The following is a 16401-nucleotide window of genomic DNA, read 5'->3' as shown; positions in this document are numbered from 1 at the left end:
AAAAGACGGGCTTGCACATCCGGGGCAAAAACAGACTACCGCAACCACGAAAACCTGCGTATAACGGTGCTCGCAGCAATGGACCGGCTAACACTCTAGGCCGTATCCAATCCCCACTGAAGGAATTCGCACATGCCATCCTTGCCATCTTGCACGAGAGCAAGGAACCCATCCCTTTCTTCCCCCTCGGGAATATGCTCAGCCGCTAAAGAAACAGTTCCACAGTGTGTGTGAAAACCTTGCTAAGGCACAAGTAAAGTTGGCTGACTTCAATGCCATGCACCCCGCAGAAAATACCTTGCGAGCCCAATCGTCAAAGCGTTGGTCGTCCCCATCAGGAGGGATGGTAGGGTACGCCGACTGGCTGAAGGTGGCCGTAGCCGCCTGAACCACCAAACTCTCGGGGGTGGGGTGAGTGGATAAGTAGCTGGTGTCGCTAACGGAAGGGCGGTACTTCTTTGTCATTGATTTGTTCACAGCCGGAAGAGATTCCAGTGACTGCCAAGCAGCCCCCACCCTTTTCTATAAAGTGAGATGAAAAGGTAACACCGGGTCAGAGGACGGACCTTGGTCCAAGATGTCCGTAAAATCATCTTGTACAAAATCTTCAGGAGGACTGGACCAGCCCAGACACTGTGACCCTAGCCATGAGCCGCCTGTATGACGACTCCGCATGAGCCCCAGTTTCAGGCCTGCCAAATTCCACTTCCGGAGAAGAGTCCAACCCACTGGCATCATGGAGGGTTTGCCTTAACTCCTCCAACTGACTGTCTCCAGAAAAGACAGGAGCCACATCCTGCTGAACAGGGTCCTCAAAGTCAGACCTTTCTTCCTCCTCATATGTGTCATCCAGAGGGAGGTGAAAACCTGGCCTGGGGCCAGAAGAGGGCCTAGAGTCCACCACTGGCCTCACAGACTTAGCAGTAGCCTTCCTTGGAGGATCCACCAGATCAGGGAACTCCAATGGTAAATTTCGGGCAGAAATCCCTGAAGGCGTCGAGAGAGTTGACAGCTTTGGCGTCGAGAGCGCCAAAGGCTTCGGCGTCGAGAGCGCCAAAGGCTTCGGCGTCGAGAGCGCCAAAGGCTTCGGCGTCGACAACAGTGCTGACGGAGCTGATGGCTGATAAGAAGGCAACGCCTCGACGTCCGAGTTGGACGGACACGGCACCGACCGAGTCGACGCAGGCTTCGAGCACTTAGCAGGTTGCAGTGGTCTCGCTGGGGACGAGGACCGAGACCTGTAACCACATATCTTGCGAAGATCCGAAGCCTTGTCTGAACGGGACCGCGAAGGTTCCCGATGCGAGTCGTGGACCCGAGCCCGAAGGCGTGCCAGCCGCGCTATGAGACCATTCCCTGCCGGCTTCATCAGAAGGCGTGACCAGAACCGTGCCCTGCGTTTGAAAAATCGCCAACATCTGCTGCTTACAGGCAGCCCATTCCTCCGGAGTCGAGGACTTCGTCGTGCATGCCACTTTCCTGGCGGTTCCATCCTCCGAGGAGGACGGGGAAGGCGACCGGTGACGGCGATTCCGGGAATGCCAGGACGAGGAAAAAGAATGGCGGGAATCACTCCTGGACCGAGAACCCCGGGCCTCCTCCCGATGCGGAAAGTCACCCCTCGAGTCGTCATTGGACAACCCTTTGGATTTCGATTTTGATTTCTGGGACTTACTGGGCTTAGAACCCCTACCTACCTGAAGCTTCTCCTTATGCTCCTGCAAGTCCTTGGCAGTCAGCGACTGGCCTTTTGAACAGTCGTCGGTGTCGTGACTCTCGCCAAGCACCACAAACAAATGTGATGCGGGTAGGTGATCGACATTTTAGACTTGCAGTCCCGGCAAGTCTTGAAGTCAGACCGTGGAGTCGGAGGGGTCGAAGAAGAAGACATCTCTACGATGAAACACAAGGTGCGCCGAGTTCTCGAAGCAAACACGTTTGCGGAAAAAACAGAACCGAGGCTACGGGTGCCGTGCGTCCTATTTATAGCATCTGGTGACGTCGCCCTCGACGGAGGCCTTCGAGGGACATCGACCCGACGTCATCGCTCTCTTCCGAAAAAGTTTCCGAAGTGCACAGCTGTGGACATTATATGTTAAAGATGTGGAATACGTTGGAGGACACAATCCATTCGAAATTTCTTTTTTGTAGATGTACTCACATAAACACCACAGTGGGTTTATAGACATAACCCACTTTACAAATAAACAGAAAGGGATATCAAAGACAATTTGTGAAATAAAGATAATTGGATGAATGTGTTGAGCTAAAAGTATGACCAGGAAGACCGTATCGCTCGAAGTACATGCTGTAAGAAGCAATCACAGAAAATTATTCAAAATTAAGGTTTAAAACATTAACTTTAAAATCAGTTACACTTACATTTATGAGTTGAACTGGGGTAAGTACAGGCATAATATTGAGGTTCATTTGTTTCTCCTCCTGAAGTTGCCTAGGCAAGGTTTCTTGATGTAGCAGGAAACGTTCCTGTTCAGCTATCTCTTCAATTTAAATAAGAAAATACATGAGCATTAGTTATCTGCATACAAAATATAAGCATTCGCAGGTAAAAGCACACATTTGTGATGGGTGACATAGAATCAAGATTCTGAAGGCACCTGGAAGATAAAACCTGCAATGCTCTGCCTCAAAAGCCCTTTCAACAAGATTTACACGTTCACTGAAATTGCAGTGCTTTTTCCTCACTACAACTCTGACAATTATGTTTTTTTTTAAAACAATTCCACATCACCACCTACTCAATCTTATAGGGGAAAAACAATCCCTTGCATAGTAACTTTGAATGCCTGGCTCATTGGACACCACAACACACCTTTCACATGGATAACGCAAAGTAGGACGCGCAACATATGGGAAGGACAATGTATATCTTCCTTATCCACTTTGTTTTCCATAAATGTGTTCTTTGTCTAAATCACGGCTGACTTTAATTATTTGAGGGCGTTTTACCAGTTTGAGTGAATACAAACACTAATAGGGGTTCAGAAAGCAAACAAAATATTTCAGTGATGTCACTATCCTAGATGGCTTTTTAGCCATCTTTGCTTGGACACATTTTTTAATTTTTTTTTAAAGTACAAAATGTAAAGCTGCAAACAACTAGCCAGCCATAAAAAGTCACTTGCCACCTCATAAAAAAAGAGAAAGAAAAAAAAAAAACGTTATTTATTATTTCCTTGACAAGGTAACAAGGGCCATCAATTAAATGACATTATACAGGACAGTGTGAGTTTGTACAACAACCACATTTCACAAGTATGTCACAATGTGTTGCTATGTCATGGGATGTAACGTTGATTGGCGAGTTCATACCCAACACATGTTTCCAGAGATCATGGGGGAGCGGAGGGGTCCGGAGGGTCTGGGTCTTCCATTCCGTCAGCAGCGATCGTTTGCAGGTAAGCTCAGAAAGGTGGCCATATGTCCTGCAGCATGCATCAGGCTTGCTGCAGGGAGATCCAGCGCTCGTCAGTATCCGATGCCCAAGTGGAGACATTGTTCTAAGGTGGGGCTAGCGGATGTAAGCTATAACAACAATATACAATGTACTGCAAGGAGCATTACGGTCATGACCACTGGCCCGAAAACACAGACCCCGCACTATCAGGGGACGAGGGTAAGGGGTAACAACTTTTAATTGTCACTTTGGGACAATAAAGCAAAAAAGGCCCAGCTGGACTCAGTCCTGGCGCCTTTGGTGCCAGGCTCATGAACAAATGTAAGCTGACACACTTTATTTGGTGCAAAAGTACTTTATTTCACCTGCAGGAACTTCCACGTGCATTTATTCGGACGTGGCTGCTGGGGAAAGCTGCATTGCACGTGCAGCATCCTTTAGGAGTGGCAGGGTGGGGCCAGTAAGCCAAGGCTAATGGGCGTGGCCACAGCTAGACTATATAAATCCGCCCAGCCTTCATGCAAGCGCTTCACGTTATTCTGTACTGATGGCAGCGTAACTCTCACCGCCGCCTGATCGCAACTTACCTTTCATTCCAGCTACCAGCCTCGGCACTTACCTTGGGACCTGTTCTCTTCGGCACGCATCACAGCTGACTCTGGCATTCATCATCCATCTCCAGACCTCAGAAAAGCAGCACTTCAAACTAGACATCGCGGCACGGCGAGCAGTTAATCCGAAGACAGCACCTGAAAGAGAAAAAGATGAAGACAAGGTTAGAAATTACAAAGACATTACGTGTAAGGTCACACTGTTGACAAATCTTCGTGCTCAACCTTAAACCAACACTCACCTGCTGTCGGAGCATCGTGGGCTCCTTTCTCTTCCATTTTGTCCTCGTTTAATGCACCGCAACTACCGCAGTGCTGCAATTTCACCTGTTGGAAGAAAGCAGAAGAGAGACATCATTAAAAGACACAGACAATCAGGAACTAACATCACAATATTTTAAAGCCCTAAGACACCATCAGGAGTGGCTAAGACACAGCTGGTCTGGGCTGCCACGTACACTGGGCCAGTGAAGGAACTCGGTCCATCAAGAAGCGCCCCTGCAGTGAGAAGCAAGACAGAGCGCTCATCATCATTAATCAACAGGTGAGGGTCGGCGCATGCTCACCACACTGGGAAGACGGGTTCGAGAGAGACAACAGTCAGATATCAGCATTCTCACGGTCTCTCATATCCACGCAGGAGCAGTGTCACCAATTGTCGCAGCCCACAGCATATGTGCAGGGGAAGAAGCCTGACAAGGGTGATCCACTTCCAGGGAGGGTGCAACCGTGCCCCAACGCCCCCGCAGAGACCAGGTGAGCGTAACAATTACAGAGACTAGCAAGTTTACGCTGATTTCTTCTTGAAGCGACGTGAACTCATGGAACAGGCAGTTCATAGGGTCCGGGTCAATAGGACATTCAAGCATCCCAGATATAGCAGTGCAAACCCTTGTCCAGTACTCAGAAATTCTGGGGCAAGCCCAAACCATGTGGACGTAGCCTGCATCGCACATATGGCATTTAGGGCAGTGGGGTGAGTGGTCTTGGGACATGGTGTGAAGTCTAGCTGGGGTGTAGTGAAATCTGTGAAGTACCTTGAATTGAGTCAGGCGAAATCTAACATTTAGGGAAACCTCCTGAGTCCGCATGCACATGCCCTCCCTAATTTCGTCAGTTACGTCAGTACATAATTCCCTGCCCCATGTCTCACGGAGCCTAGTTAGCGGTTTGTTGATCCGGTCCTGAAGCTGCCTATACTAGACCCCACCCCAGTGGGTACAACAATTCCTATCATCAGTGCTAATAGTGGTTCGTCCGGGGGCTATGAGGGACAACTCGGTCCATGTCTTCCTAACTGCGCGCCGAAGCCCTGCATATATCAGCCATCGGGAGGACAGCACACTTGGGTATTTAAGTAGGCAAGGCCATGCCACAAAAGAGCCCATTTCATACATGCCGCCCAAGGGAGAGTGGCCGTCGGCAGCCCACCTGGCCGCAGCAGTTTTGCTAATCTTCGGGAACCCTGAGAAGAGATTTCACAACAGTACGTCTCTGTGAAATGGGTGAGGGTTGCCGGTCTGCCTCCTTATTTTGTCCCACGCCAATGCTGTGGTGGCCGCTGGGCTGGGCACCCCAGGATCTTGCCACAACTGGAGTGTCGCTCAATTTTCACATGTGGGAGCAAAGGGCCCTCCACAAACCAGTACGCTGCATACTGAGCCTCTCAAAATCAGGGGCCGCTAGGCCATCCTGACTGTAGGATCTCACAAGTGTGGTCCATTTTTGTCTTACCGCTCCAGAATGCCGCAGGAAACTGTTTATCGCGGCTATAAGCCCGTCGAACAGCACAGCCCTGGGCCATATTGGGACATTCGAGAAGCAGTACAGTATTTGCGGTAATATTATCATTGAGGAGCGACACCTTGCCAGAGCGGGTATGAGCAGCTTAGCCAAAGTAGGCAGCTTTGGCTTAAGTTGCTGTACATAGGACCCGAAGCTTTGTTCATATAGCGAGTCTTGGTGCCTCGTGATCCACAGGTATTTTATCTCAGTAGGATCCCAAGTGAACCCCATGAAGTCGGCCGGGGCATGAAGTGGTGTCAGTCAAAGGGAAAAGTTCCGACTTTGCAGAAGCCGCTTCCGGCCAACATACATGCCCACGCAGTCAGGGCCAAGGCAACGGCCATCGTTTTCCAGCGCCATGTCCCTTGGCAAGTCATAAGCAGAGCAGCCACTTGGGCCTCTCCCCTGGCTTTCTGCAAGCATTACTGTTTGGATGCCGGCTCTAGATCTGAGGCGGCTTTCGGACAGGCGGTTCTCAGCAACCTATTTGCTTAAGTTGGGTCTCCTCTCCACCCTGGGGCTACAATCAGTTGTAATCGCCCAAACAGTATGGAAGAAAGGGGATCTTTACCCTGACTTCTCCATCACAGGGCAACAGGAGCAGAAAGCCTTCCTGGCAGTGAAAGAGGCTCTGCGACCTTGGGGTCAACTACGCTATGTTTCCCACAAGGCTACGAGTGGAGCATTCTGAGAAGATTTATTTCTTCACAATCCCCGAAGATGCAATGAAGTTCCTTGACAAACATTTCCCTGGGTGAACCTGCTTATACTTCCTCTAAGTAAATGATTTTATCTAATGGCCGCAGTTAATATACTGAGGCAGAACCCAACATAGCATGCCTGTAATGGGCCAAGAGTGGCAATCATCTTCTCTCTCCAGCGTCAGTGCTTACCATTTATCGTTGTGCATCCTACACTTGCTATACCGCACTCTGCTGTGTTGTGAACCGGGCTGAATTACGCGTACAGCCTCCCCCCGCTAAGTGGCAATTGTTATGGTTATCTATGTTACAGGGTTTTCATCCCCCTGATTGGGAGGGGGTTGGAGGTGGCGGGAGGGGGGGACAGGGAGTAGTAAACAGAAAACAATTGACATGTGTGACAGGCCTGTCAGAGGGCCACAACCCCTCAAGAGTTTTTTTTACAGGGTGCTCCCTATGGGCCTGCATTGGGCCCATGGCTTTCTATCTACAATGGCCAGATGGCAGCTGACACACTGGGGTGCATGACCTGGAACATTAGTGGTCTTGGCAGTCATGCTAAGATGGGGAAGCTGCAACTATATGCAGAACAGCACAAAGCCTGCATCCTTTTCCTACAAGAAACACTCACTGGGGGCAGGCTGCAAAAGATTTGCTAAAGGTTGGGGCACACAGTGCTTTTACACACAATATTCTACCCAAAGCCGAGGTGTTATGATCCTGATTCACAAATCACCACAATATGTATGTAAGACCACACAAGTAGACCCTCTGGGGCGTTAGGTGCTGTTGGACGGCTTGCTGACTGGACTGCAGGTGGTACTTCTCAATATATATGGGCCTAATATAGACAAACCCGATTTTTATATGCAGATGGCAGACATGCTGGCGATATACCCTCTTGTCCGGTCCTGTGGAGCAGGGACTACAATACCATTGCTGCCCTCAACCTGGATGGGCCTGGGAATAGGGCTGTCAGCTAACTAGAGCCACTCGGACCATACTTGATAGACACGTCAGACTCGGGGTGGTCAGACACCATGCCAAGATCACCTCTATGAGGAAGTGGGTGGTGGCCCTCTTCATAGCCGAGATTTTGTCCTCCGAAGGAAATACCTTCTGGGAGCACGTGTCCCAGATGAGGCCCAAAAATGTCAGTCTGCGTGGGTTGCAACTGCGACTTCTTGTGATTGAGCAAAAAGTCCAGATTGAGCAGAGTGTTCATAATTGCATGGGAAGAGTGGTGAACCGCTTCCGGAGATGACGCCCTGACGAGCCAGTCGTCCAGGTATGGGTAGATGTGGAGGCCCTGCGCTCTGAGGCGGGCCACCACCGCCTTCATGAGTCTGGTGAAGACTGTTGGGGCCGAGTTGAAGCCAAACGTTGTTTGCGCCGGTTCTGAGACGGCGAGCAGTCCCGCTGCCTGGATCTACGCTTCTGGAAGCATCAGAACAATCTGTATGTATGACCCCTATCGGAGCACTGCTGAGATTGGGAGTACGATTTGGGCATGGTCTTTGTCAAGATGGATAAAGACTTGGCCGTTTGTGAGCGGTTTTCTTTTTGCCCAGCTCTTAGTCTGTGGAGGAGTGGAAAGGCCCCTCCCTCTAATCCCCCCCTCGAACGGTAGATCTAATATGCGTTCCTGGACATCCGGGTTGAACTTTGTTGCCAGGAGCCTGGCTGTCCTTCTCATATCCGTGGCGATACAGATGGCACGGCCAGAGGTGTCAATATGGGCCACGGTGGATTCCATGAGATCATGCGCCACAAGCTTGGCCTCTACTAGCCCCGCCTTAAAGCGTGATTGGCTCTGGGCGGGGAGTTCCGGAAGGAAGTCCGCAATTTCACGCCATAATCTTTGGTTGGCAGCAGTCAGCATGGCATCTGCGTTGGCCTAACGAAGATGTAAGGACGCGTCGGAATAGAGTTTCTTGCTGTACGCCTCCAAGATATTCTCCTCCTTGCCTAGCAGCGCAGCAGAGGAGGAGGCTGAGGATGACTGAGGCTTGGAGTATAGTGATACTGCAGCAATCACTGAGGAGTGTGGCTGAGAATGGCCCGAAAGCAAAAGTGTATCCCCCTCCATCTGCCTGTACTTGGTGTCCAGGCGTCAATTGACCGGCTGGGCTGAGTGGGGTTTGAGCCAGCCCTTCTTGGCCAGGGAGACTACATCGGTCTGCAAAGGAATCCCCGATTTGGCAGAGGGGCGTCGCGTGAGGAGTTCCGTCAGAACCCCCTCTGCCGGCTGTTCGACCTTGGGTTGGGGTAGGCCCAGATACTCAGCCAGCCCAGCAAAGACGTTTGTGGAAGGCCCTGGCTGAGGATGGCACGTCTGGATCCTCCTCCTCATCTGTATCCTGTCGGTCTGGGGGATCCTGTGGAGGAGGAGGAGGAGTAGTAGTTGGCGCCGGAGGCTGGTACAGAGCCACCCGAGGAGTCGGCTGCGTCAGGGCATGAAGCGCCGGCAGAGGAGTCCGTGGTGCCGCTAACATTGTGGGAAGGACTTCCCCGATGGCGTCTTTGAGAATACCCCCCATCCGAGGTGACCTCACGAGGCCGAGGAACCTTTCGAAGAAGACCTCTTCATTGACTGAGGCGGTAGCAGGGGGTGCTGACAGGGTAGCAAAGAGCTGCTGGAGCCGCTGCGTAACCTGCCCATATGGACACAAAAGAAGCTGCCCTGTGCAAAAGAGGGGTAGGCTGTAGGCCACGTACCTGTTTGAGACCAGTCACACACTTTCTTCGCCGAACTCCTGGAATGGCGTTGGACGGTTGCCTCCGTCTTGCGCGACGGTCATTTTGTCAAGCTGCCTGCCACATGCCTGCGACGTGTTGCTCAGCCCGCTGGGCCTGGTTTCGTCCAAGACACGTGCGTGTGGATCACAGGGTGTTAGGCAGAATCCTGTGCAGTGCCCTTAGGGACCACTACACACAATTAAGACTACAAGTGGTAATACAAGTTCACCTTTGGTAAAAGCCTGTACTACACTGTTAAAGTGGCAGTAACGGAGCAGCCAGACTTATCTCAAGAGCAAATGAGCAGTAGTAGAAATGACATCGAAGACCACAATTACTGGGACTCAAGCAAACACTGACTCAAGGTTTTTGGTTGAAAAGTAAAAGTACATTTATTTCTAAACCATCTGTTGGTAAAACACTTCCCTTCTATTAAATTAAATTCACACGAAAAATACACTACACACAACCAATTCTATTGGCACAGAACAACTTTGACAGTTTGGTCTTACTAAAGATACGCGTATTCGCGACAAGAAATGTTACCGGGGCAAAACACACTTAGCACCTGGGTTAACCAAAGAGTTGGGGGCAAAAATCATAGGCAATACTTTGTCAAGGCAGACAGAATCAGAACACTCGCTGACAGGAAAACAAAAGTCAATAGGCCGGAGCCAGTGTCAAGTGGAACCGGGTTCCTGTTGTCGAGGATCACACAGTCAGACAGTTCAAGATTCAACGTTGCCAGGGGTACTTGGATATTGTCAACAGAGGAAGCAAAAGTTATAAGAGGGAAGGAAGACAAGGGCAAGCCTTGGATGAGGAGAACAAGGGATTCACCCTAGTTCCTCGGAGCTGGACACATTACCTTATTCAATGAAGAAGCTGGTGCCACAGCAGTGGTTGCTGGTAGTCTCCTGCAGACCCACGGTTCCTGGAGATTCGGTCGTGGAGACAAGAAGAAGGACGCTTGGAGGGGTCTGCACTACTCAGGGATGAGGCCAGCAGCAGCAACGGTGAATAAAAGGTGCACTCCTTTAAAACAGGAGAGGCTCTTCAGATGGCTATCCGGACCACTACAGCAGGGTGCAGCAATTTCGACCATGAAGAGGATCCTCTGGCTGTGGAAGATGAGCTGGTTGACCCCCACCAGGCTCAAGGGAAGAAGACTCCGGACTGGATCTTCTCTGGTCTTTGAAGGGTAGATAGCTCAGGACTGCAGCAGGGCTTCACCGGGACGGGGTAGTTGCAGCAGCCGTTGTCTTCTCTGCTTCTCTTCGGTTCCTTGTAGTTCCACTGGTGCGACTCTGACTTCCAGCCCAAGAGTCCTGCCTTTTATGCGAAAATCCCCCATTCACACAGCCTGGATGTCAATCACGCAGCAGGGGGGTTGTCTGGCCCGGACAACCACCTCAGCCAAGCATGGCAAAGTGCGACTTGGGTTTCCTAGGATACCCTGTGCAGAGGGTGACTACACCCCTCCCTCACATTCAGCCCACCTAGACACCCAGGTGCCCAGAGGAGGGCTTCTTGGCAGAAGCCCACCAAAAGACAGTGAACAAAGAAGGCAAACCTGGTTTGCCGCGCAAAGTAAAACACTAGAAGGACTTTAACTAAAAGAAATGGCGAATAAACCTGATCGGAGCCAAAAGAGAGTATTTGGTCAAGCGGGTCTATGTTCGAGGCTATTACAATAGCTTATACCATGTTTATATAGTATAATTGCGGTAGAAAAGTTAGGGTAGATACCACTGCCACCAGTCAAGTCTAAATGTTAAAAGAGCAAAACAAAGCTCAGAGATGCAGACAACAAGGGGTAGGATTGAACCCTTTCCAGTACTCCATTTAAGATGGGATGTACTGGGTCTGTAGTTTAAAGTGACTATGTAAAGCTAATGGCAACTTTACCTGTTTCTGGGGGACAGTAGTCAGCCCCAGAAAAAGGAGTCATTGGGAAGTCTTGGAGACAACCCTGTGTTACTGCACTAAAAGGTGCTGTGTAACACACACACACACACACACACACACACACACACACACACACACACACACACACACACAATAAGTTGGGCTCATGGAGTGGTGTGCTCCAGAGTCCAAGATCACACAACAAGTAGAAATGCACATGACAAGACACAGGTAAGAGTGGGAAAAAGAGCCACACTCTTACCAAGTGGAAAAATAAACTCCAGAAATCCAGCAAAGCTGCTGGGGGACTCACGAGGTGAGGGAAAATAGCCATAGAATAAGAATTCGACCTAACACAAGGCCTACCCTACTCCTCGAGCCTAGGCCCGGTAGGTGTGGCACTCTCGACCCGGGGTCGGTAGAGCTGGGTTTAGGCGCCCCCTCGGACGTATTGCTGGTATTAGGGCGTAACCCCTCGGTCATTGTGCCGGTACAAGGGCAGAGCCCCTCGGGTGAACACCCGGTAAAAGAACCTTCCGGTCCCTCAACACTGTCACCGGGAGGATCCGAGGATCCCTCGGCCCCGAGGCCGGTAACTGAAGCAGCCTCGGTGCACGTGCTGGTAGAAAGACCTGACCGGTGGTCCTTGCCGCACGGGAGAGTCCCTGGGAAGGAGTCTCCCTTGCGGGGTGCAATGGAGAATATCGGCCCTACCTTGGGCTTGGTTCGTGTTTCACAAAGTTCTTGAGATCCTCTGGAGGCGACTTCTGGTAGAGCTCCCTCCACCTGGCTAGTCTGTTCTTCAGTGCTTTTGAGGACAGCGAGCCACACGCTGAACAAGCTTGCCAACCGTGGTCTGGGCCAAGGCAACGTAGGCAGAGGACATGGGGGTCTGAAGTTGGGATGAGCCCGTTGCAGGCTGGACACCTGCTGAACTCTGTAAAAGTAGACATGCGCCAGGGAGGAGCGTGACGCCCAAGGCCGGAGTACCTGAATGACAAAAAAGAAGACAAAGAGAAGAAGTATCCGTGCGTGGAATTACATGGCCAAAGCCAAGCCCAGGAGCACTGGTGAATCTGGCCCTTCCCCTCGACGCGGAAAAGGGGACCGAGGTGTGGCGCCAGAGGGCGGAGTCAGGGCAGTGCATGCTCCCTGGGCCGCACCCCTGCGCGCCTCTAAATTTAAAGGTTTTTTCTGGTGAAAAAGGTTCCGTCTCCCGTCCCTTGGAAGGGACGCCCATACAGTATGGAGGAAAGGGGACGGGACGTAAGAGTAGGTAGAGACAAAGGAAGAGGAAGACTGAAGCTCGCGGAGACAACGGATAGGATCCACGGGACACTTCCAGGTGTCCTGGAACATAGCCAAAGTCCCCGCTCCCCAGAGACGAGCTGTGTTTTATGACCCTGACGTCACTATTTCTTTTCATCAGAGGCGGGGGGAGCTGAAAAACCAGTGCAACGTACTCAGATGCTTCCTCCTGTTTTAGCTGAGCGACCTGTCAGGCCTCTCTGTACTGCGGTCCTGGAACCCTTTGAAGCCAGAGAAAGCAAAGGGATTGAACTCAATCCTGCTCTGGGATGGAGGGAAGGATTTCTGACATGGTTTTGTCAGGATGGCCAAGGACTTGGAAGTTTGAGTGGAGGTTTTCATCTTTGTCAATTCATCATCAGCCAACAAATCAAAAGAGGTCCACGCCTTCAAAGGGCAGATCCAGGATCTGCTCCTGCACGTCAGATTGGAGCTTTAGTTATCCCACATGCCGTGTTCCACTTGGTTTGGGAATTTGACGAAGTTATCTATTTTTGGGGAAAAGTGGGTGCAAAGGTTTAGGAATTCCAGTGGTGTCGGAGCCAGGGAAAATCTTTGTGTGTTGCACCAAAATTGCCCCCACATCAAGTCAGATTCTTCAAATCTGGCAGTGGTATTAGGTAAGAGACAAATCACACGGAGGTTATAAAAGGAGGCACCACACCACCTACACAGGTCGGGTAGACAATCTTGACATGTACAAAATCATGGAAGAAACAAATTGTTCACTAGTATATTGCAAGCAGTGGCCACAGACGTCTGGCCAGAATTATGCGTATTTCTTTCAAAAAGGGTGTACCCTAGATGAAAAGGGGCTTGGGGATATAAAGAACAGAGAATGAGAGAAGTAGTGCATGATTGGATTGGAAAGATCCCCCTTGTTTGTACAAAGGTAGCAGGAGTGAGAGTGGCCTTGAATGGGTGATATGTGTCTTTGTGGGGATCTGGTGTGGTGGGAACGGTTTTGTGTTTGGTCCAATCCCCTTTATGTGGGATGCATTTGATTAAAATGCAATATTTGCTGCTCCTCTAGGAGATATTGGAAACTAGAAATGTGTTCATACCAGTTGCTGGTTCTACGATCAGGCTACAGGTGAGGATGGCACAATGTTCTTCATATGTTTAAAGGGTTGATTTTGGTTGTGTGTGAACAACGCAACATCTGTGTGATATGCCAACTGATCAATGGTATTCTGTTCTTGTTGGTGTTATGTATTATCTGAAATCCCAGTAAAAATGCTGAGAAAAAAATGCTTTGTTAGCAGAGAGGATCTGTAACATTGAGAGCTTATGATAAACCTTTCATCGGTCACAGTTCAGCCCTGCTACTTGTCCTCCCTCCCTTTAAGAACCTACCTCTAATGGTAATTTATATCTTTTGGTTTACTTTGTACTCACCAAATCTATTTACAACAGCACACATTTGATCAAGCAGTACTTTTTGATTGGAGCAATTAAGTGACAGTAAAGTAATAAGAAAATAGTTGTGCGTTCCTTGGTGAAGTTGTTAATCGATAATTTACACAATTTATATAATTTTGTTTCAATTTTAGGCTATTTTAAATATTAACAGCTCACATTGAAAAAAAGCACAGACAAGAGCATGGCAAACCCAGCTCCCATGGCTGCTACCTACCTCAAGTTGAGCTTTCAAATCCATACAATACCAATTCTGTAGTTATGAACTGCACACAAGCATATCTCCTCAGTATGCCATTACACTCTGCACCATCTTAGAAGGGCTTTTAGTGCCTAGCCTGCAGGGTGGCAGATACAGGGACGTGCTTGCCATGTTTAAAATCATTTGCCGTATGGTTTATATATACATCACGCTGTGGCTAGAGGAATTTTCCTTTTGTCTCATCTGTGATGGCAAAATAAAGATGGCAAAAAAAAGATGCGTGGAAGCTGGTTTGCCAAGGCACAGGTTATTGTATTGTGGCAAATGGTAAATCAACGCTGGACGATATTTAAAATGTGCGTGGCAAGGGTCACAGAATTTAGAATACCCATAGCCACCCACCTCCTGGAAGCTTCAGCATTGTCTGACCCACAGTAATTTGCTCTGGCCTTTTCAAGCTAGTAGTGCATGGTAAAAGTGTGGATCCATCTCCCGATGGCCTTGGTAACAGCCATACTTCTAGGAGAAAGCACAATATCTTTGCCAAGCAATTACCTGTTACTTTCAAACCAGCACAGCTTGATACAGTTTACCAGTCACCTGGCAACGCCTGTTTTTTTTTTTAAAAGGGAAGAACGTTATTAGTACAGCTAATAGCCCAAGGATGAGTTGCTCTGCTTTTTTTAATTGCACATTTTGATGCATGTTATTAGACTAAACAAAAATATAGTCTCTCTGACCTCATCAGATGACGGTTGGAGTAAAATGATTACACAACGCCTTGAAACACCATTTGTTGTATAGGAGCATTACAAATATCGAATAAACACAAAAATATAAACACTACACAGTCGTTTCTTCTCAGAGGGAAACAAATGTTTTAAAATTAAACTTAAGTGGGTGCAAGAATAGTTATGTTATTTTAATAGTATGCATGGAATGCAGGCCTTGAGGGTAAACTCATCTAAAAGAACCATAAATCGGGCCGCAGGGAAAATACATCAATGTACATTGAACAAATGAATATTTCAAGAGGGCTTTGAAATACATTTTAAGTAACAACACCTTATTCACACAACTATTTAACTTGCATATACTCAAAATTATTCATGTGATTTTAGAAACATACTGCAATGGAAGATTTAAAAACATATTTGGAAAGCAGTGACAGTTTTGCATTTTCCACACAGCCTTACATTGTGTTGTAGTAATTTCTATACATCAACTTGGGTTTACTTGCTCATATAGAATGTGACCACTACAAAACATGTTAATGGGGCAGTGTGTAATTTTACACAGGGATGTAATTTGACCAAAATGCCAGGGGTAGCGTGACATCACACGACCCTTGACCGCTGATGACATCACAGAAGGGATGTCATTTGACCCCCCCACCCCGAAGTGACATCACAGGAATCGATGGAACATGACATTTCACCCCTTAACAAAACAGGAAGTGGCATCACACAGCATTGTTCCTAAGCACTATCCCAGTCCTATCATCAGTTAAAACACTAGGAGTTCACATAGATGCCACCCTATCGATGGATAAACAAGTAAACGCAATCGTCTCAGCATCGGCATTGAGCACTAAACTCATCAATGCTATAAAACCGTTCCTAACAAAAGAAAACTGCCTGTCCATCGCAAGAGCCACTATTGGAGCCAAACTGGACTACTGCAACGCGCTCCTAGCCGGCACCTCCAAGAACAACCTAGCAAGGCTCCAAACCACCCAAAATAATGCCCTCAGAGCAGCACTCAGCATACCCAAAAGAGAGCACATCACCTCAGCAAGGAAAGCCGTCCACTGGCTCCCAGTTAAGGACAGGATTGCTTTCAAAATACTCACCACAACGCATAAATGCATCAACCTCACAGCACCTTCCTACCTATCTGACACACTGTCTAGATCCCAATCCACAAGACCCACCAGATCCACATACGCCAACCGTCTCACCATACCACGCATCAATAGATCCAGGGCAGGAGGTATAGGCTTCCCATACCTGGCACCTAAGCTTTGGAACACATTGCCCACCAACCTCAGAGCAGAATCTTCCCTCCTCTCCTTCCGGAAACAACTTAAAACTTCTCTCTTCAACTAACTTGTGCACCTGACCACCTCTGTGCTCTCTATGCACATGTACTAAAGCATAACCATTGCCAATGTAACCAAGGGCACAAATGCGTGTAAGAAACACTGTAACCAGCGCCACGATGCCTTCGGTCTGATGTGCGCTTAACAAATGTGAATAAATAAATAAATAAATACACTATGAAAAATATGGTTATATCACATCACTGAAA

General features: G+C 48.9%; 1 protein-coding gene across 2 annotated transcripts in view; it reads right to left on the bottom strand.

Moving 5' to 3' along the window:
• Positions 1-16401, bottom strand: part of NUP133 (nucleoporin 133) — a 1444728-nt gene that overhangs the window by 270877 nt on the left and 1157450 nt on the right. For both annotated transcript variants that reach the window (XM_069606929.1, XM_069606930.1), the window contains one exon: positions 2383-2501. In XM_069606929.1, coding sequence (XP_069463030.1) covers positions 2383-2501 — 119 coding nt within the window. The remainder of the gene's footprint in view (positions 1-2382; positions 2502-16401) is intronic.

Source organism: Ambystoma mexicanum, chromosome 4p, assembly GCF_040938575.1.
Source record: "Ambystoma mexicanum isolate Mex_15411 chromosome 4p, UKY_AmexF1_1, whole genome shotgun sequence".
NCBI classification, from domain to species: domain Eukaryota; kingdom Metazoa; phylum Chordata; class Amphibia; order Caudata; family Ambystomatidae; genus Ambystoma; species Ambystoma mexicanum.
Note: the sequence above shows the minus strand (reverse complement) of the source record. Positions and strands in the feature narration are given on the sequence as shown.